Below are 24,703 nucleotides of genomic sequence, written 5' to 3' on the forward strand. Positions count from 1 at the left end.
AAAGACTTATGGGTGGAAAAGCAGGCCAGAATACTGTGGCCTCTTTGCTCATGCAACATGTGACCTGAATGCTGTCCTCCAGACACACACAAACCCCTGCCTGCTCACTCAGAGATGCTGTGTGATTGGAGCTTTATTCCACTTGAATAGCACCTCCCCTTCTCTGCAGTGCGGGCATTGTTCAGGTGATTGATACTTGCGCAGTTGCTGTGTTGAGTCAGGAGTCATCCTGCAGCAGAAGGTCTTTGAGAAAGCCCTGTAGTTACATCAAAGCTGTGTTTGAAGAGAGACACTCCTCAGCCCAAGCAGAATTGTTGGAGTAGAGCCCCTAATGAGGAAGAGGCCATGGTTTATACACAGCCAGCGCACTCACTCCGCTACCCAGTTTGCAGCTCTTTGCCTGTTCTAGTTTGTGACAGTTTGATTTCCCCAAACCACAGACCTAAAATATGCTTTCAAAGCATTTTCCTTGAGTGTTTATGTTTAGGAAACCTCTCCTTGAAACCCAGAATAAAGCCAGCCAGACAAACTGAGTAGGTGTTTTACAACTTTAAACACACCACTCCAGGTTCTTTATCTTTCAGAAATGGTGACCTGTGGGACCTTTTTCATAGTACTGCCAACTTAAAGTGCCCAACTGCTTTCAGCATAAGGAGGTACAGCAGCAGACAGATCCCCTCTGAATCTATTGAGTGGGCTTGCTTGGATGCTCAGAGGGCCCAACAGAGGTGGGTTAGGTCCCTCCTAGGGACTGAGAGGCAAAGCTCAGTGAAGCTGCTGCCTTAGCTGAAAACCATAGAAACAAAATTTGTGCTTTAACAGAGAGCAAGGCCTAGGATAAATATACAGATGTCAGAGAAGTTGCTCTGGTTGTCCACTCCTGCAGGCTAAATTGGGGGAGCGGGTGAAACAGTTTGCATCTTTAGTTATTCCATGTTAGGCAGGGAAACAGGAGTGGTGTTGGAGCTAATTTTGTGCCATAGAGTCTTTAATGCTCTGAGGCTTCCTCCTATCTGCATTGTCTTCTTCCAGCAAGGCACACAGGAACTGCTATCCCCTACCCACTAGGGGCTAGTTACGTTCAGGTAGCTCTTTGTCCCCTCAAGTGTTCTGGTGTAACTGCTGGGGGAATCACACTAGGACTAGGATCAGAGGTTCCACATGGATTAAACTTCTTCCCTTTGTTTTTCCTTGGCATGTGCATTTGTGGGAGTTTGCGTGTGCTCTGGTTCATAGCTGTGCCTCATGAACAGGAGGAAGAGGGGGTGGGAAATAGTCAGGGACTCCACACAGTATAGTAATTGCTGCTCACCAAATAGAAAACTTAGATTCTATTTGGTTATGTTAATTATTTGGATAGCTTGAGAAAAAAATGTGTCATTAATTATGGGGCAGAGGAGAATATTAATAACATCAGTACTTCTCTTTGCATGGAAGTACAACAGACCACAACTAATTCCCTGTGGGATAGGGAGGGGTTAGTTCAGCATAAGTATGGGCAGAATGCCCCAAGAACAGCATCTTATTTAAATTACTGGGGTTTAGAATATAAGAAAGTTATGTGATTAGCAGTTCTTTACATGGCTTCATGAAAAAAATTATTAGTAATTTCTACAACCACTCCCATTTCCATGTTTTTAAAGGGCTTGGATAATTGTAAGCTAAATGTGAATCAAACTTTCCCTGGGGGAGAAAATGTCATCCTTTGCCAAAGGGGGGTTGATAGGTGATCTGTTAATGGAAAGTTGAAAAGAAAAACTATGTGCTAACAAGTTTGTTTTGCCTGTGAGCTCATACATTTTCTAACAGAACCTGGGTTCTAAAGTACATTGATAGTTGCGTGCTTGAACTGCCTTGCTCTTGATAAATCCATACTTCAACTGCACTAGGTTGATTTAGTGAAATGTTTTGCTTCTTTGCTCTTTACAGGTTGATTTTTAAATGTTTGTCTGTACCCTTTTGGTCTTCATGTTGCACAGAAAACTTGAACTTTTGCCAACATAATGACTCCTATGATTCCTAGCTCAAAACACCTGCTTGTTTCTGGAAGTGCTCACCAGATTCTGGAGCAAATTGCAATGTCTCAGTGGGTATTTGCCAGCAGAAGAAAGAACATAACTTAATCTTTTTAGTTCTTACAGATACTTGAATCTTTATAGATTTCCTAATTTCCTGATGTAAATACTAAGTAAAGTTTAGATCTAAGATGAAAAGTTTTTGCTACTCTAGAAGATGTCAGATTTCTGTTGCTAGACTTCAGTTGCCTTCATATCTGATACTAAATAAGACTAAAATAAAGCCCTAAAGTTTGTGGTATATTCACAGCAATGAGAGCAGAATAATAAAGCTTCAAAAATGAAAATCCAAAGGAAAGATACTTGGTGTTACAAGGAATTTAAAGAAAAGGAATGTGAAGTACGTGAGAAACATAAAACTCAAACTGTTTCTTAAAGATAAGGCTGTATTATCATGGAACAATTTGAAGGAAAATTAGAATCCTTTTCTGCTGAGCATGCACAGTAAAATATAACTGATAGAAATGTTTTCCAATGCAGCTTTGCTAGCCGTGTGGATAGAGGCCAAGCCACATTTGAACTCTTTCTGAAACCAGACAAATAGGAATTGTTTATCCTAGACTAGCCAAACTATTTCAGAAACAGTTTGGTCAGAGCAACGTTCATTTTTAGTTTTAATTAGTTTGCAAGAATGACTGGAGAGGGAGTACATTTTTCAGCCACATCCTTTTTGACTGTCTTTTTCTTCTGTCCTCCAAATCCCCCCCCCCCCCCCCCCCATTCTTCATCCTACTGGAGTAATTGCAGCCATCAGTAATTGCAGTAGAAGTGCATGTGGTGCTAAACTGAGCCCTAACAGAGTTGCTCTGCTGCATGCCTGCTGCGGTCAGAGTGAGAACAGTGTTATAGGGCTAATGCCCTCGTTGTGCTAACATTCCTGCTATTACACCAATGCTGTGCTGGGAGGTTTCAAAAAATACTTGATTAGTATAGCTTTCTGTTGTAATTAAGACACTGTATTACAGAATCACCAAGGTTGAAAGAGACCTCAAAGATCACCAAGTCCAACCTGTCACCCAAGACCTCATGACTAAACCATGGCAGCAAGTGCCACATCCAATTCCCTCTTGAACACCTCAGGGATGGTTAATCCACCACCTCCCTGGGCAGCTCATTCCAATGGATAATGACTCTCTCAGTGAAGAACTTTCTGCTCACCTTGAGCCTAAACTTCCCCTGGTGCAGCTTGAGACTGTGTCCTCTTGTTCTGGTGCTGGTTGCCTGGGAGAAGAGACCAACCCCATCCTGGCTACAACCTCCCTTCAGGTAGTTGTAGACAGCAATAAGGTCTCTCCTGAGCTTCCTCTTCTCCAGGCTAAAAAACCCCAGCTCCCTCAGCCTCTCCTCATGGGGCTTGTGCTTGAGGCCTCTCACCAGCCAGATAAAGTCTGCTTATTTTCAGCCTCTAGAAAGAGTGTTGAGCACTTTCAGAGGCTTCACACCTACAAGTATTCTTTATCTGTTATATGGTTGGTTGGTTGGTTTTTTGGTTTTGCTTGCTTGTTTGTTTGTTGTGGGCTGGGGTTTTTGTGGTTTGGTTTTTAAGGAAAAAAAAAAATACAAAAAGTCCTTTTCAAAAGAGTGTGTGTTGTTTTTTTCTAATCTCTTCTACAGCTTTGTGCAAGTGGCAGGTTATTAATACCATGTTCTTCAAGTTAGGAACAGTTTCTGAAAATTGTAATCCCAAGATAGCTTTGATTTTTACCTACAAGAACAGTTTGGACTGCTATATCTCTTAAATAATACATTCAGACAAGAGACATCAGAAAATAAATGGGTTGGAAAAATATAACATTTTTCTGTCCTTGCTTATCAACAATTTTTATTGGTCATATTTTCTTCCTGTCTAACCCCACCCATCAAGTTATAACTGAGAAATGTAATCCCATCTGAAAGGCAAGAGAAGTTATTAAGTAATTGTTTAAAATATTTAGCAAAGGGGTTGTAGATTTTTACTTGGCTGTCTATTTATTTACCAAAATGTGAAGTCATTAAATGCTTACAATGTGAGAATATACACACCCACGGGGGCTCTCCTCCAAGTTTTCTCTTCAAATGAGACAGAATGTCTCAGAACTTCCACATGGAATCAAGAGGAAAAATACTTTTGATAATTGGCTTTCTGTCTTTGCAGAGTCTCGTAGCTAAGCCTGTAACCTGATTTTCATTAGAAGGGGTTGGGTATGGTTGTATACTGAAGGAGTTTTGGTTACATTTCTGTAAAATAGCCTAGGGACAAAATGCTCTTGGCAAACCTTTACAACATTTGGGGAATTTTTGCATGATGTTACTTCAGTTTTGTTTTTTTCCTCTTTGAGACACTAACCACATTGTAATAATTTATTTTTTCTTCATTAAGCCAAGGACCCTTGTCATCCATAAGAGCAGCAATCAAGAGATGTAAGTCTACTTTTCTTATTTTTTAAGAACCATAATATTGTAAGATTGCAACATCTTTGTCTTCACTAATTGTTTAACTCTATAATTGAAAACAATGTAGCTAGCAGGCTTCTGTGGAGCTGTATTTTCTTTTTCTTTTTTACTTCACCTGAGACCATCTTTTAGCTTTGCTGATGAGCTGTTTCTTCTTGCCAGTTACTAACTTTTTCTTATTTATGCGGTAATGCATTTGTGCACAGATGTGATCCATCTCTGAAACACTTGAGTTACACATGCCCAATTTTTTGTTCGCTTGACAAAACAGAAGATTGTTCTATTTTAGTAGAAATCTGCAGCAACTGCTTATTGACTGTACTGGGGACTGGATTAGACTCATGCACCAGGCTCATTTTTGGAAAACAAAAATCATTTATATACCTTGAATGAAAGTCGAAACTCCTCTGCCCAGATTTCATCATTTAACTCCTCTTTACCTTTCCCTGCTCATGTTGTTTCCAGGCAGATTATTTCTTTAGCTGCATCTTCCAAAGTACATTTTTCTTCCTCCCACTTTTCATTTTTATTTCCTTTCAGTCTATTTCAATTTCACATTAATGAAACAACATTAAGGATTCTGTTGTGGGGGAAAATAAATTAGTGCATGTACAACTGATTTGTTTCTCATGGAACTATTAGTCAGGGGCTCATTAGTATGGATTAGGCTGGAGGCAGTCAAAGGAGATCATGAAAGCTTTATTCAGAGAAAGTCTGCATGATGCTGTAGTTAAAATGCAGTGCTTTATTTGTGGTGTTGCTGCAATGGATAGGAAACTGGAAAAGAGGGAGCACTAGATCACAGTGGGCCTTTGTGGTGGAGTCAGAAATTGATTCAGACTGCCTAAGCCTCAGTACCTCCTCTAAATGAGAAACCATCTAAAAGATATTAAGCCATTGATATATATGTTTACATATATATGTTTATATATATATTTATATATAGTAGTGTCGAGGGTTGGAAGGGTAAGGCCAAAAAGCCTCCTCCCTCCCCCCTGTAAAGTAAAGGGAAAGAAAATTGAAGGGAAAGGGAAATTAGTTAGGGTTTAGTTGACAAGTAGCAAGTGGTACTTTGATGCACAATGAAGTAAGACAAAATGAAGTCAAGATGCCCTGTTTCATATGCTATTATACTTAATAATATTAATGTGTAAATAGCTATGATGAAATACTATGTGAATTATTCAGAGGATAAGTATATCTCCATGCATATGTCAAAACATTGTATGTGAAACCATTGTTCTTTGTGTGCAAGTAACCATACCTGTGGATGGACCCAGACTAAAAGTAGACTTTAAATAATCCCTAACTCCCCTCACCATTAATCTGGAAAACATATGGTACTCTCTGGAAAAGTGTATTTCTAAAACAGAGTTAGAAATCTATTTCTACATCACAGCTTCTGTGGGCTATGTATCTCTAATATTCAAGGAACTTGATAGGCATGTGCAGGATTTTAACTTTCCAGCCTGTGGACAGCACTTTATGTGACTTTGTACTGCTAAGTCTCTCTTTCTCATGGCCAAAGAGGGTTTATTTTCCTTTCAGTCACTCTAAGTCTCTGGGTAGCAAGTGTCATTTTGTTTCAGTTTATTGAGAGCTCAGCAGAATACAGAAAAAGGAGCCCAGCATGCCTGAAGAAAGCAAGCATGTGAACTTGAGATGCTTAGGAGTAATTTTTTAATCTCACCTCTTCACAAGTTACACTGGATTTTTAATGATGGTCTCAGGCCAGGACACACCACTAAATCTGGTGCCCACTGAAATCGGTGAAACTATTTCCATTGACACCAGTGCAGCAACATTTCAAAGACAGAGGCAAGCCAAGTGCTGCAGGGGAATGACGTTTTCACTTGCTTTTCCATTCTTTCAGCATAGGATAGCATTAAAAAGCAAGGCTACAGAGGCAAAGCTGCTGCTCTAAAATGCTTCAAGTTCCTGTAAGCTTGTTCCATTCTCATTCTGTCCTAAGCAAATACGTAGGTGAATGAAGGATATGTAACAGCTTGTATGCTGAATCAGAGGCTTCCCACTTGGCAGTTTTGAAGCTGGTTTTGGCTGTGGTTTCTGTTTGGTTTTCGTTTTTTGTTTTGTTTTGTTTTGCTGGAGGGCTTCCTATGTTCTTTTGGCTCCCACTTTTTCCCCAACCAGATCAATTCCATGACCTCATTCTCTCCCCATCTGCACAAACATTTGGGCTGGCATAGTACACAGAATGGTGCAGAGGCAGCCCAAGGAAAGGTGTAGGAAGGACTGAAGTGCCTTAATAAATCATTATTGTCAAATATGAGTGAAACTGGAGGCTTAATGTAAGGGTGTAGTTATGCAGATTTTTAATTTTGGTTGGTTTTTTTTTTTTTGGCAGTAATGTCAGTCTCTAAGGAGCCCTGCAGCTTGTGGAGCTGTGAAAAAGGTATTTGACCTCACTGGAGGTGGGAAGAGGAACCCTTGTTATTCCTCTAGATTATTTTGATCAGTTCCCTCCCTAAAATTGCATATAGAAGAAATGGAGCCAAGGAGGTGGAGGCAGGAAACAGAGACTGCTGTTGGGGATGTCATGTTCCTTCCCCTGTGCTGCTGGTGGTCTAAGCCCAAGGTGAACAGTTTTAGAGAGACAAAATGGGACAAAATCTGTACAGAAAACTGTGGGGTGATATCAGTGCTAATGTTCATTCAAGAGAGAACAAAAGTCCATGTTTGGCAGGGGATTTGGGTATTACCATCCAGCTATATTCAAGCATTAAATCTGCCCAGCTCTAATGTCAAACCACCTAAAACTTCCCTGAGGCACCTGGAAACACAACTAGAAGAAAAAGAGCAAGACCTCCCCCTTGTGCCAAGAAATGGTTCAGGAGAAAAGCTTCAACTCTTGAGATACATTAAAATGTCCAACTAGTTTGAACCTGTATTTCTACAGAAATAGTCTAACCAGATCTTGGGTTGAAAATGGAGGGGTTTTCCGTGTTTAGACTTGAGGATTACCTATTCCTCTTAGTGTTCCCTGAGGAAGGATCTCAGCAGTCATGTAGTGCTTGTAGTATTGCAAAGACCTCAGGCATGGCCTCTTGCATGGGACCATTCTGTCAGCTCCTCTGGTGTACCACATTGTAGCTGAGGGAGTGTTTTCTCAATCCTGAGGCTCTCCTTGAGATGCTATCATGATAACCTTTCTTCCTAGGCAGCTATATAGGGAAAAGAATAACTTCTCAATCTAATAGTCTGCATAGTTTGTAGGATTGTTGGCATAAATGTCTACCTCAGTGTTAGAAAAGCGTTGAAAGATGATGTGTCTTTAAATATTGTCATAGGTCCCAGTTGTATAAAGTAATATTATTACTTTAAAACCCATTCATAATGGTTAATATGAATTAACTGAACCAGTCAATTGGTAGGATTGTGTTTACTTACAGCTGCTGGAGGGGACAGTACATTAAAATCATCAGAAAAATTTGGATCTTGATTTCCCACAAGGCTTGGGCTATTTGAGGCTATGGTTCCAATCTTTAGCAGAATAAAAAATGAAACTTGCTTTTAAAACACTGCGATGACAAAACTGTTCAGAATTTCATACAGATTTGGTAATGGAAACATATGAACATTTTTATGCAGTGTCTATATTGTGGTAGTGCTCAATCCTCACAGCAGGATGGTATCTCTGCAATGGTATCTCTGAGCAGATCCTTGAATGGGCTTCATAGCTGCTTCTGTAGTGCCTTAAAAGATTTTCTGAAAGTCTGTAAATTCTAGCCCAGCTCTCTTCCAAAGACACAAAGGACTTATCTTGCTACCAGCTTGTCTGTAGCATTGCAGTTTATGAGTTTGTGGTATGATGGTGATTGTACTTACACAGACATCTTGATCTCATAGTTGAAAATGCCCCCTGTATGTGTTTCAAATACAAATTACTTACTCAGTGCACTTGAAAAGTAGATACAGAGAAGAAACAGTAGAGGAAAGCCATTCCAAACAGAGGTATGCAGCACACTGGGTATCCTTTACCATTGCACATTCAAAAATAGTTGTCTAAAGCTCACTGAATAGCGCATGCAAAAAGTGAATCTATAAGTCACTGATCTGCTCTGTGGCCCTCAGAATAAGACATGGACGTGATGGAGCAGGTCCAGAGTAGGGCCATAAATAATAATCAGAAGGCTAGGGCACCTCTCCTATGAAGATGGGCTGAGAGAGCTGGGATTGTTCAGCCTGGAGAAGAGAAGGCTGTGGGGAGACCTTATAGCAGCCTTCAAGCATGTGAGGAATACGGGGGGGAGGTACCTGAAAGCTGGGGAAGGGCTATGTACAAAGGCATGTAGTAATAGGTTTGACTTAATAGGGTGGAGGTTTTATGTGCTGAGCTTTTTCTCTTCCACTCCTCCTTTAACTTCTATGGTTACCTTTTACTTACATAGCACTAAGCATATGTTTCTGAAAATGTCATTGATTCCCACCCTGCGTGTTTCTTAGTGTGGTTGAGGAGCCAGCTGTCCTTGGTTGTCAATATGTAAACTGTCATTTCCATTGACAAAAACCTTGGAGAAAGGTTTTTTGATTGTTAAGGCTGTCATAATCTGAAATGTGGAGGGAAAATTAATAATATATTTTTTCAAGGGAACCTGCAAAGAGAACAAAGAATACACCTACAGGGTCAAAAGGCCACAAGGACGGAAAAATATCTACAGGGTTTTTTCTTTTGTTTTTAAATCAGGTGTGCACTCTGTTTTAACAATCCATGTCTTCTGTCATACACTTACCAGTTTAAATTAATTTGTTTGAAATGGTAAAGGAATACAAGCTCTGCAAGTCTTGAGGCAAGGATTATTTGGAAAATTTATATTTTCTTTTCCCTAGCATTTTTGGAACCCCAAGAAATATGTGAGGGCAAAAGATGCAGTAGTTTTCATCTCTGCTCCTACAGTGCATCTCAGAGCTTCCAAAACAAAAGATGTTCTAAAAGTGTGGTTGTAACAAAACCATGACAACAAAGAGAGTGACTGATGGAAGGAGAGAAGAGCTTTGTCAAGGTCCTTAAACAAGAAATGCTTATATTACATCTTTGTGTACAAGTAGTTTGATTCCATAAATGCCTGAAACATTATTTTTGTATCATTTTTTGAACGGAATAAGCACATGTATATGATGGCTTGGATATTAGCTCTTTTGAAGAGACATCTATCTACTAGTGAAGTTATTTTTATATAAATGTTTTAAATGCATTGTTCTCAGGTGAGTTTGCTTGAAATTCAGAATTTCAGGGATTACATAGACAGCTCACTAAAGATTATTTTTTGGCCTATGTCAAGAAAGGAAAAAGATCTTTTAGAGTTTCAGATTTTTCTTTTTTGTTTCTATAATGTTAATAAATGGAAGTACATTTAAATCTCACAGGAGAAAACAGCATGTAGAATTTATCTAGAAATGAAGAAAGAATGAAAGAATTTGACAGGCTTACCAATTCAGTTTGACATCCCTCATTATTTAGCATTAGAAATAAAAGCTCTTATCATTGTAATTCAACTATATCACAAACAGGCATGCTGAATACATGTACCAAATGAATTCTTCCTTCCATCCTTTTTGCAAAAGTAATCTTGGAATTGGCTGGAGTGAGTTTGTTTCTTGGGTTTTGTGATTTTGGTTGTTGTTGTTTGGTTTGTTTTGCTTTTGCTTTTTACTTCAATGTGTGCATTAGAACAATGCTGTGTTCAAATTCCTGAAGAATAAAGTGAAGGTGAAGTGTAGAAGATTTTTGTTTACTTATTTTAGCCAAACAATTTTTACAGAACTGGTTTAGGAGATGCAGAATCATGCCCAAAACTCTGAGATGATCTTGTTAGGATCAACCTGCCTGCCCATACCTCTTTGATAGAGGAGAGTATATATTAAAGGATCTCAGATTCTTTGCACCTGTATCAGCTCTGCAGCTCCTCTGTACTGCACACTGAGAAGCTTCCAAAAAGGCAGCTGATCTCCTGTTCAGAAGATGGCAGTGTGCTTACCTGGGAGCTCCGAGAAAGGCAGCAGCTTCCAGCTGTACTGGTTCCAACAGGTTTTTTTCAACACGTGGGGATTTGGAAGAGCAAACCGTCAGAAAAACCAAGCTGCTAAGAAGGTGTGAGAGAATACACCTGCATATTTCTTTGAGCAAGTTGGTGATTTAACTGGTCATTCATCAGCTGTGCACGTCCCTGTACTTTGGTGAGCTAGGACTGGCTACATGCTCTGTTGACCACCTCATTATTTTGTGGAAGGATGGTGAATGAGATATTTATAACCCACTAATTTTAGAAGAGAAAAAGTGCAGACCCAGATAAACCATGATTTTAACCTAAAGAAAACATTCAAAGTGGTTAACTTCATTCTCGTTTTTCCTACAAAGGCTCTTTGTTGAGCCACACAGTGGACATTTCTGTATTCAGTTATAGTCTTCTTGGCTCATTTACTGAAAAGGAAACTTCTAAACAGTCATTGTTAAAGTCAGCATGAGACTAGAAATAAAATTTGCTTCTATTTTATTTTTAAGACACTGTATTGTGAACAGACATTAAAGTTGTAGTCGTACAGTACTGGCAAATGTGCTATTATTGCATGACTAACCTGTTTGATCATGATTTCTGGCACTCTGAAGACTTGGTTTGTTCTCCTTCACCTCCTCTTCCTCTTCTGTAACCCCTTCTTTTTTCCCTCTAGCACTCATGAATAGTGCACATCAAAAATGCCCTGTCGAAGAGGTATGTCTGACACAACTCTGTGTGACTCTGGAATCAAGTATGCCTTGCTGATTTCAGCTAATGATTCTGTGATGGCAGAGGAATGCTTGATTGTCACCTTTGGCACAATAACACTCTACTAGTTCCTAAATTGTGCTTGTTATGCAAAAATGTGTCCCTTGGTTAATTTCCTTTTCTCTCTAATGAAATCAAAATGAGTATATAATGTGGCCATTGGAAAAAAATTATTTGAATGTAAATATGGCAAAAACAGAAAAATGAAGAGGTCAGAATTACCTTATTTTAGGTGACTTCAAACACATGGCTTGGAAAAAAAAATGTTGCTGACTTTTAATCCACAAGTGTTTAAATTTTGAGTGACCTCTAGCTGGAATATTTAATTTTTTAAATTTTACATAAAGGGAGTGAAAAACCTTCTTAGATTTTGTGCCTTGGTTCCTTTCACTTCTCTAAAACAAACTAAAAGAGAGACTAAAAAACAGATTAAATAACGCATCTCAGAAACCAGCCATGAAAAGCAAAGCCAGACGTGTTTAACATGGCCTTTTGCTTTATTAGTGCATTGTTTTAACTAAAGAAAAACAAAAGGAGGTTTCAGCTGCAGTGTCAGCATAGGATGCAGGAACATATGGTGAGGAAAAAGAAAGGAGACAGGACCCCCTCTGTTGGTGGCAATTTGGGCATAAAGTGACTTGAACAGATTGTGAAACTGCACCTTTTAAAACTTCTCCCATTTAATACAAATAATTTTTTTTAAGTAACTTGGCCACCCTTAAAATCTGGAATTTATAATCATGTGCTGTCTGTTCTCCATTTCACTGATAGCAGATTGGTAAGGGCTCTGCTGTTATCCTCATCTTACTGCTGTGACGAGATATTGTAACCTCTTCAAAATGTTGTTTCTTTTCTTTAAATAGCTTCTCGGACCTCTAGCCATAGTGAACAGCAAAGAGATAGAAGGTATGAGATGTTCTTTGCTATATTACAATTGGGTGTTACTGTAAAACTTCTTAGATTGTCACAATATTACTTCTTGGGGCCTTCTCTAGTTTGTTTTTTGACCCTTCTGTCTGTCCTTAGTTTGTTTAAGAATAAATTAGACTTGAAATAAGCTAAAAATGATATGACTCTTAAGCACAGGGTAAGTTATGAATTTGAGGAGGTTTTTGTTTATCTCCTCAAAATAAAAAATAGAAATGCAACCAACCATTGAACCTCTGAAGAACAGTTTTATTTTTCTGACATCTATTTACAGGATCACTTCACAATGAAAATAAACACACTTCAGGCCTCTTTCCATTTTTCAAAAGATGTTGAGACAAGAGGTCACCAACCTGGATAGATGGTGAACTGAGTCTGACATTATTTCAGGTGTGAAGGAACTGTAGCCCTCTTTTAAAAATTCTTTTTGTAATAGTTTAGTTGTAGAAGTTAAGCTTCTGCAGCACTTTTGCTGTCAGCAGACAGAGGCTTCTGCAGCAGATGCTTCATCTGCTCAGAAAACTCACTTCTTGAATTGTATCTTGTGACATCTCTGGACTGAACAGTGGTTTTCTGGGGGCCATGGTCTGGGACTGAGGGCCATCACTGCAGCTTATGCTCTAAAGCAGTTGTTACAGTAATAAAACAGGGCTGGTGCCTATGGGTCCTTGACTGACACCAAAACCCCTGTTGTACTAGATGCTGTAAGCAAAGCAGACCCTGTCCCAAAGGCCTCAAGAGGCTCGTTCTGCCCTGCTTTAGCACAGTGGGAGCTTTCCCTAGAGGTCTGACGATAGACAACCTTTTAGATAGCCAGTTAGAAGCAGTTTTAGCTATCCTACTGTTTTCACATTGCAGCAGGCTGAGGGCAAACACATGAATAGTTCTCATTATGCCATAAGGATTAAGACTTCTTCCATCTAATTGAGTTACACTTGTGTTTAAGTACTTTAAGCATGTAAATTATTTCACTGAAGCAAATAAACCTACTTTTTGGCTTAGGCATTTAATTAGGTACTTTGAATGGAAGCCTCAGTGCTTGTTAGAAAGGTCAGATAAGTTACTCTGAAATCATGGAAAAACATCTTTAGTAAAAAAAAAAAGACTTGAGCTGTTTTGATCTCCCGTGCTGTGGAAATCTTGGTCTTTTATGTATAGGTTTTGGTGATTATTCCCCTTTGCCTTCATTTCCAGGCGCCCTGAAATTACAATTGTTGCTGCTGAACCCCTCCGGCCATCCTCCTGGTTTCCAGGTGCAAGCCCTGTCACTCCTCATGGATTAGGATTCCCTTCTGCTTCGACTCATGCTCACTGGAGGAGAAATGAGCGTATTCCAGCTGAGGTGAGCATGAATTTATGTGAGATGTGTTTGATTTGCAAAGGTAAAAATCACATTAAGTTAAAGAGAAACAGAGTTTTTGCTTGCTTGGGCTTTCACACACTGAATAAAGGTCTATGACAGTGTTAATTTCCTCTGCATAAGTCCCTTTAGTGTTTTTTAATGGGTGGGGTTTTTCCCCCCTCTTTACTTAAAGGATCACATATGGATGTACATTGATATTTATATCTCTGTTTTGTAGCTTCCACCATCGTATGAGCAGGTGATAAAAGAAATCAACCAAGTGCAAGTCAATACAACAAATAACAATAATGCTGCTGCTCCTAGACATACCACTACTTCTGCAACACAAACTGACTTTCCACAGGAACTCATCAGCCATTTGCCAGCAAGTAATGTAGAAAGTAGTGTGCCTACACACTGGGAACCTGCAGGCTATCCAGGTGAGGTTGTTTTGGATTTCTCATTAATGGAAACCTTACTCTGACTCCTGAAGATGGCCTGTGGGGCATTCAATATGAATAACAGTTACATTTCTTTGAATGATTACAGCTGTAAATTTCTGTAACAGTCCTCTGTTCTGACTGACTGCCATTGCATTCACCATCAGACTAATTAAATCTTGAAAGTTCTGCTCAATTCAGCCATAATGGCCGTTGCTTTGAGGTCAGACTAGCTCAGGTGTCTGATCAGAACAGCAGTAGTATTACATGTTTGGACTGAAAAGCATGCAAACCAGACACACTTAGGGAAGTTACTGTATTATTCTTTGGTCTAAATGTTACTTGCATGCCCTTCATGCTGCAAGCTAACAAGTAGTTTTGAACTCAGAATGTATAGACACCATTCATTTCAGCAATCTTCAGCTTCCTCCTAGAGTTCATATATTTTTTTCATTCATCTTTTTAAAGACCTATTTGCAGCAGTAAGTTTGGAATGAGAACTGTCATGTTTACCATCCTGATGGATGAAAACAAATAACACAAATAACCTGTTCTGGAATAGATTACCGAAACTTTTTCTTTTTTGTTAATAGGGCGAAGTCCTCTTAAGCCTCCTAGGCCCTCTGCATCTCTCCTGAATAGGTCTCCTTCAGAAAATGAGAATCCCTTAATAGTCTTTGAAACTTCTGAAGGTCAGAGGTGTGAAGAAAATCCCAACGCTGTGATACGTCCTGTGCCAAAGCCAAGATCAAGAAGCAATCTCAGACCTGTGGTCAAAAGTATTGAAAGTAAGACAGACAATGTAGAAGAGCCTACAACAAAAAGGCAGCAACCTTCAGTTCAGCAGTCGCCTCTCTTAGACGATAGCTTACCAGACAATCAATTGGCAATGGACAGCATGAGTATAGAAAAGAGCCAAAATAGTGTTGTTTCAAGGATCAAAGTTTTTGAATCCCAAGGAACTAATGATACCTCAGGATTATCAAAAAAGCCAGAAATTGTCCCTCGTTTGTTCCCTCCAAGACCTGTTACTGCAAAGAAACCAGAGGTTGCTCCAAAGCCAGATGTATGCAGAATTTCAGGAGACTGGGATGCATGGACAGAAAGCAAATCATTGCCTTCCAAGGAATTGCAGCCTCAACCTGAAGTAGCCGGGAGCAGTGTTGTAACCAAACCTGAACTGCCAAAGAAGCCAAAACCTGGCCTTGCTGAAAGTAACAGTACTGATTTTCTTGATGCAAGGAGTGGATCAGTCGCAGAGAACAGCGACGGACAAAAGAAATTTCCTGTTCCCACTCCAAGGCCTCTTGTTCCCAAAAAGTCATGTTACACAGAAAATCCTGTCCTTTCTTTGGCCTCACTAAAACCAATTGCTGCTCCCCCACGAGCTTCTGTATCTGCCCAGGAAAAGGGTTTCAAGTCTCTTGGGGAATCGTCATCCTCAGCCAACTCTTCAGTACCAGTTTCGCAAAATAAACTTGATATGGAGGGAGATCTAATCAGTTTTGATGATGATGTTTTGCCCCTAAGTCCAGCTTGTGCAGTTAAAGATAGCATCAGTTCTGAAGCAGCAGCAGGTAAGCAGAAATTCTTTTAAACTGTTGCTGTGGTTACTCTTTGCAGGTGTGTGATCCTGTGTGAGTTATGTCTACCTGTCTTGAGGGGCTTTATGTGTGCATATTATGTTCTTGGGTTTCTATTGTGTCAAGTTCACTATGAAAGTACTTGGATTTTGAGACTCAGGAGGTTTCAGTGCTATATAAATCTCAGAACTTGTCTGATGGATGTATTGTGTGATTACTAAAATAACGATAAAAGATGATGTTATGCGCTAGATGTCACCTGCAGTGTGTATCACAGTTCTCCCTGGGGAACCTGGGGCACTTATCTCTTGCCATTCTTTCTAGCTAATTTATTTAAGTGCCTGAATTTCTGTAGTGGAGACCTAGTAAGGGGAGAGGCATTATCTCCATCTCTATGACTACCTGAAAGGAGGTTGTAGAGAGGTAGGAGTCAAGGTGGGGGTCAGTCTCTTCTCCTAGGCAACAAATGATTAGAGGAAATGGCCTCAAGCTGTGACAGGGAAGCTTTAGAATGGATATTAGGAGAAATTTCTTAACTGAAAGAGTGGTTAAGCATTGGAACGGGCTATCCAGAGAAATGCCTGGATAGTGTCCAGAAAACCCCATGGGGATGTCATGCTTAAAGACATAGTTTAGTGGTAGACTTGGCAATGTTCAACCTTAACTGTTCTATGATTCTGTCATCTGGAGCATCAATGTTTGCTGCATTTAGGGAAACTTGTGATCAGACATACTGGGGTACTGTGGCCATCTCACCAGTGCTTACTTACTTTATCTTTCCTATCTTTGTCTTGTCTTGTCATGCACCAATGTGCTTGTTATACAACTTCAATTTTTTTTCCAAATAAGCTAATTATTTAATATTGACAAATTAATTACTACAGCTACACACCTTTCATAAACCTTGTTTGATTCCATTAAGCACTTGTGCTCATCTTTTTTAATGCTGTTTTCTTTAAAGACATAGATGAGTGTTGAGCTATAGGATTTTCCCGCTTAGAATTCACGTATGTCCTGATTTAACTTACCAGCTGCATTACAGTCTAGGGAGAGTCCTGCTTTAAAGCAGATGTGGTGTCATACAAAATGCTTGTTTAAAGCACTAACTATGATTTTTAATCTTTTTTTTTTTAACCTCATTTAGCATGAAACATCCCATCTTTCTGAAAAGAGAAGCATAGTTACCGTGTAGTTGTCACAGTAGATCACTGTTCATGATTGTTAACAAATGTGATTGCTTCAGTTTCTTCACATCGTTAGATGAAGTTCTGATTTGTTGTTGTTTCTCCTCTGTACTGGCATAAAAACCCAAGGCAGATGCAGAAACTCCCTTAAAGCCATAAACTGTTAAGACTGGTATGCTTGAACCTACAGATCTCAGGGTGGGGCTTATGAAAGCAGTGAAATAAGGCAACAGCAGATCCTGCAGGAGAGGTGATTAGGTCAACATGGATACAAGCCCATTTTCTCTTGACTGACTGATTTCAGGAACACTGCAGAAGCTGTACCAAGCCTGGAAGAAAGCAGGTGTATAGGGTGACTGGAGAGGCATTTTGTTCTTATGTCAAGGAAGTGCATGGCTGACAGTGTCTAGCTGGGAGCAAAGTCATGATCATCGTGTCTGGAGACTGGAGTTGTGGGACAGCCACTGTGATGGTTTTAAAAGAAAGAAGCACAAGGATAACTGGTTTTCTGTGCATTTAGGGTAAAACTTGTTGTTTCAGTAATTTGGTTTTAATGAATAGGTACAACACACAGAGGGGAAATGTAACTGCTCTAAGTCGTACGCAAAAGAGAATACTTACATACTTGAAGTACATAAAACCAAAAATGATGGTTTCATAGAATAATTTAGGTTACAATGGACCTCAAAGATCATCTAGTTCCCACCTCCCTGCCACAGGCAAAGACACCTTCCACTAGACCAGGTTGCTCTAGGCCTCATCCAACCTGGCCTTGAACATGTCTAGGGAGGCGGCATTCACAACCTCCCTGGGCAAATTGTTCCAGTGTCTCCAGTCTCCTCAAGTTAAGGCTGTTTCCTCTTGTCTTATCACAACAAGCCCTTGTAAGAAGTCTCTTCCCTGCTTTCTTGTAGGCCCCCTTCACATACTGGAAGGCTGCTATAAGGTCTCCCAGGAGCCATCTTTTCTTCAGGCTGAACAGCCTGAACTCTCTCAGCCTGTCCCCATAGGGGAGGTGCTCCAGCCCTCTGATCATCTTTGTGGGCTGTTTCTTGACCCTCTCCAGCAGTTCATTGTCCCTCTTATGCTGGGAGCACCAGGACTGGACACAGTACTCCAAGTGGAATCTCACAAGAGCAGAGTGAGTTTTGCTATCTACACTAAAAAAAAAAAAGCCTTTCTCCCAGCTTGGAGAAAATAAATAACATTAATACTACTCTTAAATCAGAGGTTGAGTTATCTCAAACAAAAGTGGCCTGAAACAAACCCATACAGCTTTCATCATGAAAGAGTATGAATATCAGTCTTCAACTTTCTGGTTGGTGTCCTAGGCTTTATTTTGGATTTAATTAAGAAGAAAATACTTTCCATTCTCATGGCTAACAGAAGAATTATTCAGATAATAGTTTCCTGACTTATTAAGTTACCTGTGATTTTATTGATTCAATAAAATGGCATCTTTGCTGCAACTCTTTCTTTCATACTAAAAAGAAAAACTCCTGACAGCATTATCACTTTATTACATTGTATAATTAGGATTCATGCCAGTGTTTTGCAGACATTTGTAGGCTCAAGATTGTATCCTGTACTTACGATTATTAATGCTGTGCTATGTCCTGAGAAAGCATCCACAAGAAGAGCACTGGCTTTCTGAAAAATGAGGCAAGGTGGAGCACTAACTCTAGCTATTTCTCAAGTTCCCATAGGAGCAGCTTAGGATTTGCAAGATCAATCCACAGGAAAAATGTTTTGTAAAATCAGGAAGGGAAGCTCTTGTTGCCAGTTCTCCAGACCTTTGAATTTCTTGCCTATTTGTCATTGTCATTACTTACCAAAATGACAGCACACTGCTGCTTGTTATGTCAACCCTAGGAAAGGAAGAAGGCTTTTATGCAGTGGTGTTTGAAACTAAGTGCCACTAGCTTGATTGTCAAAGAGCAGTGTTACACCATTCAGAATACTTACTTTTTTTTTTGTGACACAGCACAAACACATCTGGCACTCAGCTGGATAGATGTATGTAGAGATGGAGAGATCAATGGCTGCTGCTAGGGCTTACACCTGAGGCAAAAGTAAGATGGTGAAGCATCCTTCACTTTCTGGTGATGGGGAGGGCACAGAGGTTGAGGTGATCATATGAATGAAAAGGTGAAACAGGCAAAACAAATACAGAGTCTTCACAGCAATTTATTTGACTGACATAAGACATCAGCTTCCTCTAACTGTTTTTAAGGCCAGGATGGATGTGGCTCTGGGCAACCCAATCTAGTAGAAAGTGTCCCTGCCCTTGGCAGGGTCGTTGGAACTTGATGAGGTCCCTTCCAACCCTGACAATTCCGTGATTCTGTAACAGAAGTCTGCCCTCTCCACAGAAGGAAAGATATTTTAATATTATCTGTGTGCTAAGATCAGCAGTGTTGGCAGCAAACCACTTTATAGTTCCACCAGTTTGACTGTCAGTATTTAACTGGCAGTTTAACTACCAAAGGTGTCTGGATGATACTCTTTCAAGTCTACCTTAGGCAATCCCATAGGTCTCATCAGTGTTTGACAGCATCTCCAACAGCACAGCTGTTAGTAGAGTGAACTTGGCCTTATCCAAACATTAATGATCCAGTTGGCCAGTTGAAGTCTGTAGGAGCTTTGGAAGTTCAACAGCTCTGAGATTCAGAGGAAGGCTGTGGCAGAACCTTGCATCCAACCCATGTCTGATGCTGGCCCAAGAGAAGTGCCAGGAAGGAGAAGTCAGGAATGACAGATCTGTAGAACTGCACCTTTCTTGAGCAGCCAACGCTGATGCCAGTTTTAAGTGCCATAATTTTGGACTCAAAGGTTAGAGATAATGTTCAGAGTAATTTGTATCCTGATGAAATTACTCCTGTTCAAGTCAGTCATTTAGAATGCAAAGGCATCTCTTTGGGACTCTAAATCCTGAAGTGTTGATGCTTTGATGACAGTTGTGATATTTTGGCTCACCTTGGATATTTTTTGCATTTCTCTTACAGCTTCTGACAGGTATTTGTGCAGTTCTTGAAGGTTAAAAGTTTTGGTAATCTGTCAGCTGGACTCTTCTCACTAACCCATTTTTACAAAGGCGTGGAAAGGAATTCTAGTGCAAGTTGAACTGAGTGTAAATTCCATGGACTCAGAAGATCCATCACAGTTTTGTATTAGTGTCTGTGTTAAAGCATGTTTTAAAGTGTGCCTGCTTGCTAAATGTTCAGAGAGTGCATATTTTGGACAAAGAAGATAAGGTTATAGTGCGTTTAAAGCACACACTTTAATTCCTTTTTGCTTGTGGAGAGTTATTCCTCTCTCTCATTTTCCCTCTCTAAAACAGCCTATAATTCACTGATTGCTCTCTGTCTGATACACCAGATCTTGATTTAAACCAAATGCTTTGAAAAGCAATTCAGAGAGAGCCTTGCCTTACCAGCTGGAGACAGCTCTCTCTCTTGATATCTTCATCATATTAGTGTATTTAAATCATAACAGTAATATGACTACTGCATTTCTTAATTATTTTAGATGTCTATCCGCCCGTCTGTCCATCTATCTACCTACCTACTCCCATCACATTATGAAAAGAAAACAACAACCAAGAACAAACAACAAGCCAACCAAACCAGTACTGCTATCCATTTATATGCATTATTCCTTCCCGTGGTGTTGACATTGGAATTTGTGTGATACTTTTGTCAGTTCACAAAAACTGCTTCTTAACTCCAAATATGTCTGCTGTGGGGATATTGCCCAGCTGCTTGGTTTTAATTGCTTCCTCAGGAAGGAAAAGAAAAAAGGGAAGCAAAATATATCTAAGTGATAGATTAGTCCAAGACATATGTTAAAATAATGCAGCAGGTTTTTTAGGATTCTGCTATGGCTCTTGTGGTGGTCATTTCAGTTACCCGTCTCCTTTTTTCTACATTCTGCCAAAAGGATCACCCTCAGAAAAGAGTCAGCAACCTTATCCATTTGAATCTGCTGTTTATCTTAAGCTCCTGACAAAACCAGATTTACTTGAAGACATGCTACTGTTGGGTGGAGTAGTAGAGGTACAGGTCTGTGCTCTGTCCTGAATCTCTTGCCAACGAATGAGCGTTCATTCACCTGGCAAGAATGGACAAGGCTGTTTCTTCCTCTTCAGGGTAATTGGAGGTTTGGGGGTTTTTAAACTCATTGTATGTCCAAATACCCTCAGTATCCAATTTTTGAAGTCAAACCAGGCTATGCAACTAACTTCTAAGAACACAATGTCATGGCTGACCTGTTCTGGAAGGAGGTTGAATTAGAGACCTCCTGAAGGCTCTCACATTCTCATTTATCCTAGCAAAATAGATTCCTGCAACTAGCAAAATAGTTTAAAGATATAGGAATACCAAACTCATAAAAGCTCGAGCTGGTGTAAGCAGTCATTGAGTCAAAGGCACAGTAATTGCTATCACCTTACTAGTATGGACTGGCTAGCAATTGTGTTTTTAGATATACACAGATAGTAAAAGTATGGGCATTTCTGCAGCTTGAGAGAGAAGTGCTGAAATCTTGGAAAGGGGCCATTTATATCTATCTCAGTGTGTGATGAAGCACTGTAGTTTTCTGGCCCTAAGTACTTGTGTGCCATTAAGTGTTACAATAGCCCAAGAAATTGTGCTATTCTAGTGGTAGGTTTTACTTACTCTCCAACTTTCTAATGCTCTGGAAGAGATATTTCATTGCTCAGTTAAGGACATCTTGAATTTGCAACAAGTACATTTTGATTGGATCTTCTGTTGTATATCTCAGCAATTTACTTTTCTGTACATTCCAGAGAGTATCAAACTCTACATAGTCCTTTGACTGTGCACTTTTGTCATGTTGATGGCTAGCTTCCTTCTGCAAGCTCCACATGCATCCTGTAACCATCATTCATTCTTTAGATTGGACTCATTCCTCAAAAACTGGCCTTGAGTTACCTTCCTTTTTTGTGGTAATCTGTCAGATGTCAGCAGTGAACAGGGAGCAAGTAGTTTGCTGCTCAGAGTAGCAATAATTGTTGCTGGATAATTTTTTTTCCTGTCCTAAACTCTCTGCAAACACTTTAAAAAAAAAAAAAAAAAAAAGCTAGCTCTTGTAAATGTGAGAGAAGTTTGAGGTTTCTGGGAGGAAAAATAATCCTCAAGATAAAACTTCCTGAAATTACTGTGTGTTTGCTCCAGCATTGTGTGCTTTGGATACAATAGCACAAGGAGGCGCAGAAAGAAAATTAATGCTTTGAGAACCACATTGGAAAAGCCATGGATATGTAAAGGTTTTTACATATAACAAACTTCTATGCCCACTCAAGTACCTGTTTGGCTGAATGTGCCATATTGGTTAAAGTAATGCTTCTTGGCCTGATCTTTGAATGAAGCAGGACCACACAGTCCATTCATAGCCTCTACCAGAATAACTGGGCAGGTCATGAAAAAACTGTTGACTGGGGCGAAAGAAATCCTGGAACGTTATGACAGGAAATATGTCTGTCTCTGCTCCAATTTGAAGTATGAAGCCATACTGAAGAGTTTGTTCCTTGTATTTGAGTGACCTGGTGGTCTACTCTCCTTGTGCTCGAAGAATGCTGAGAAGCTTGAGTTTCACCTGAGCTTATTTTCAGGTTATGCACAGGTTACATCCTGAAACAGTCTGAATCCCATTTTCCCTAATTTATTTTGCTTCTTTCAAATTCCCAATGTACTAAGAGGTATGATCTTGACCACATCATGCCAGTTTCCCATGCTGAAAGAGCTGCAAATTGTGTATTTTGAGAAAGGTGGTGTAGTCCATATTGTTATGTTTCAGTCATTTGCAAGACCTCTTAATTTCAGTGAATAAAAATGCTGGGGGAAACTGAGATTAGGAAAATCACTGATGCTGAAATTTAGGTAGGATATCTGTCTAAAGTGTCTATTTATAGTTCTAAATAGGTTAAGATTTAGAATGTCTGAGGGAATATCAGACTTTTGGATATAGCATTTCACAGTGTTTCTTGAGTATGAGCCCTATTCCTCTTTGGAATGTTATCTGTCAGGTTTCCATTGAATTTTGAGCTGTATTACTAGAGGAGCCTGTTGCTGAAAATCTTTCCCCAAGTACGGGTTAAGTATACTTCCACAAACACCAGAGTAGTTTTATATGGGGCTGGGTTTTAATAAAGCCATTTGTTGATGAGGTTTGCCTCTATTCTCTATTCCTGGAAGATCCCAATAAGAGTGCTGTTCTGTGTGAAGAGAATGTTCAAACCTTGCCTTTAACAGATGATGTAGAAGTTTTTTAATTAAGCATTGAAAGTACACACAGTTGCATACTTCTGTAATGGCAAGTGTTGTAATGTCAGCATCAGCAACTTTTGTACTACTTTTGCACTGAGAGTACTTTTTGCTGGACTGAGCATCTTCACAGCAGGTATTACTGCTGTGTGCTTTTTAGCCCTCCCAATGTGTTCTGTTTGGAGACTCCCCTTACTGCTGCTAAGGTATCTGTTACAATCTTACTACCACTTATTTGAAGACTACCATTAAACATTTTGGGAAGATAGCCATCTGTAACCTCCTAAACATTGTTTTAAACAAAAGAAAGGAAATGAGAGTAGGGGGGAAAAACTGTTTCTCCTAAACTAATGCAAGAAAGAGATGGTATGTGCTGTATTTAGAATAGAATAGAATAGAATAGAATAGAATAGAATAGAATAGAATAGAATAGAATAGAATAGAATAGAATAGAATAGACCAGGTTGGAAGAGACCTTCAAGATCATCGCGTCCAACCCATCAACCAATCCAACCCACCCAAACAGCTAACCCATGGCACCAAGCACCCCATCAAGTCTCCTCCTGAAAACCTCCAATGACGGCCACTCCACCACCTCCCAAGGCAGCCCATTCCAATGGGCAATCACTCTTTCCGTATAGAACTTCTTCCTAACATCCAACCTAAACCTCCCCTGGTGCAGCCTGAGACTGTGTCCTCTTGTTCTGGTACTGGCTGCCTGGGAGAAGAGACCAACCCCTGCCTGTCTACAGCCTCCCTTCAGGTATTTGTAGAGAGTAATCTCCAGGCTAAGCAACCCCAGCTCCCTCAGCCTCTCCTCATAGGGCTTGTGTTCCAAACCCCTCACCAACTTCGTTGCCCTTCTCTGGACTCGTTCCAGCAAGTCAACATCCTTCCTAAACTGAGGGGCCCAGAACTGGACCACAGTACTGTGAACACACAGCTTTCATTTGTCTTCCCTGCGAACAAGCACAGTAATATAAGCCTTTGAAACAAAAACTGGAGGAAGCAAGATTATGGAAGAGACAGGCTTTAAGCATCCCTGTAAAGTGTGATACAAAAAAAATTATTGACTGAAGTCTGTTGATATGTTGTGGCAAATGCCTTGCAGATTCATTTCCTTGAGCTGAGAAGCTTTAAATGAGTATATTAGCAATTCTGTTTTCACACCTCTATTGAAATATGCTCGGATGATGCCCAATTGTTGTTAAACAACATAAAAATTTGATGTGTTGTCAGTCCCATTGCACAAAGCAGCACAGCCAATTTCTGCTGCAAACTCAAAACAGGGGGAATGGAATAACACAAGCAAGGTAATGAGTTTTAAACTAATAATGAGGTGACAACAGTATAATTGAACATTAGATAATGAGTGGAAAACTAAGGTTCACCGAGTGGTTTTGTCAGCCCTAGAAATTACTTTCCTTGTACTTCATCGTTACTTCTCAAATTTATTGATTTAGAGACCTCTGCTGACTGTTGAATGGTCAAGAAAAACACTTCTATGCAGAGCAATGATTAACAATTGACAAGCAGTCATTTTGTACAATTTTAAATCTCCTGCAGATTCGCCAGAATATAGATCTGTGATGATTTTGGGTGTTCGGAGCATTACCACTTGTTCTCATGCTGTCTATATTCTTATAAGATGGA

The 24,703-nt window shown here is 39.8% G+C and overlaps 1 protein-coding gene across 7 annotated transcripts in view; it reads left to right on the top strand.

Moving 5' to 3' along the window:
* The window catches only part of SH3D19 (SH3 domain containing 19), a 116,562-nt gene that overhangs the window by 68,027 nt on the left and 23,832 nt on the right, over positions 1-24,703 (top strand). For 6 of the 7 annotated variants that reach the window (XM_068137298.1, XM_068137297.1, XM_068137295.1 and 3 more), the window contains 5 exons: positions 4,435-4,475; positions 12,154-12,196; positions 13,412-13,559; positions 13,798-13,999; positions 14,593-15,576. In XM_068137298.1, coding sequence (XP_067993399.1) covers positions 4,435-4,475; positions 12,154-12,196; positions 13,412-13,559; positions 13,798-13,999; positions 14,593-15,576 — 1,418 coding nt within the window. Of the gene's footprint in view, positions 1-4,434; positions 4,476-11,195; positions 11,237-12,153; positions 12,197-13,411; positions 13,560-13,797; positions 14,000-14,592; positions 15,577-24,703 lie in introns of all 7 variants that reach the window. The other variant, XM_068137300.1, reaches the window with a different exon arrangement.

Source organism: Melanerpes formicivorus, unplaced genomic scaffold (assembly GCF_026170545.1).
Source record: "Melanerpes formicivorus ecotype bairdi unplaced genomic scaffold, bMelFor1.0.p_v2 SCAF_4, whole genome shotgun sequence".
Taxonomy (NCBI): Eukaryota; Metazoa; Chordata; class Aves; order Piciformes; family Picidae; genus Melanerpes; species Melanerpes formicivorus.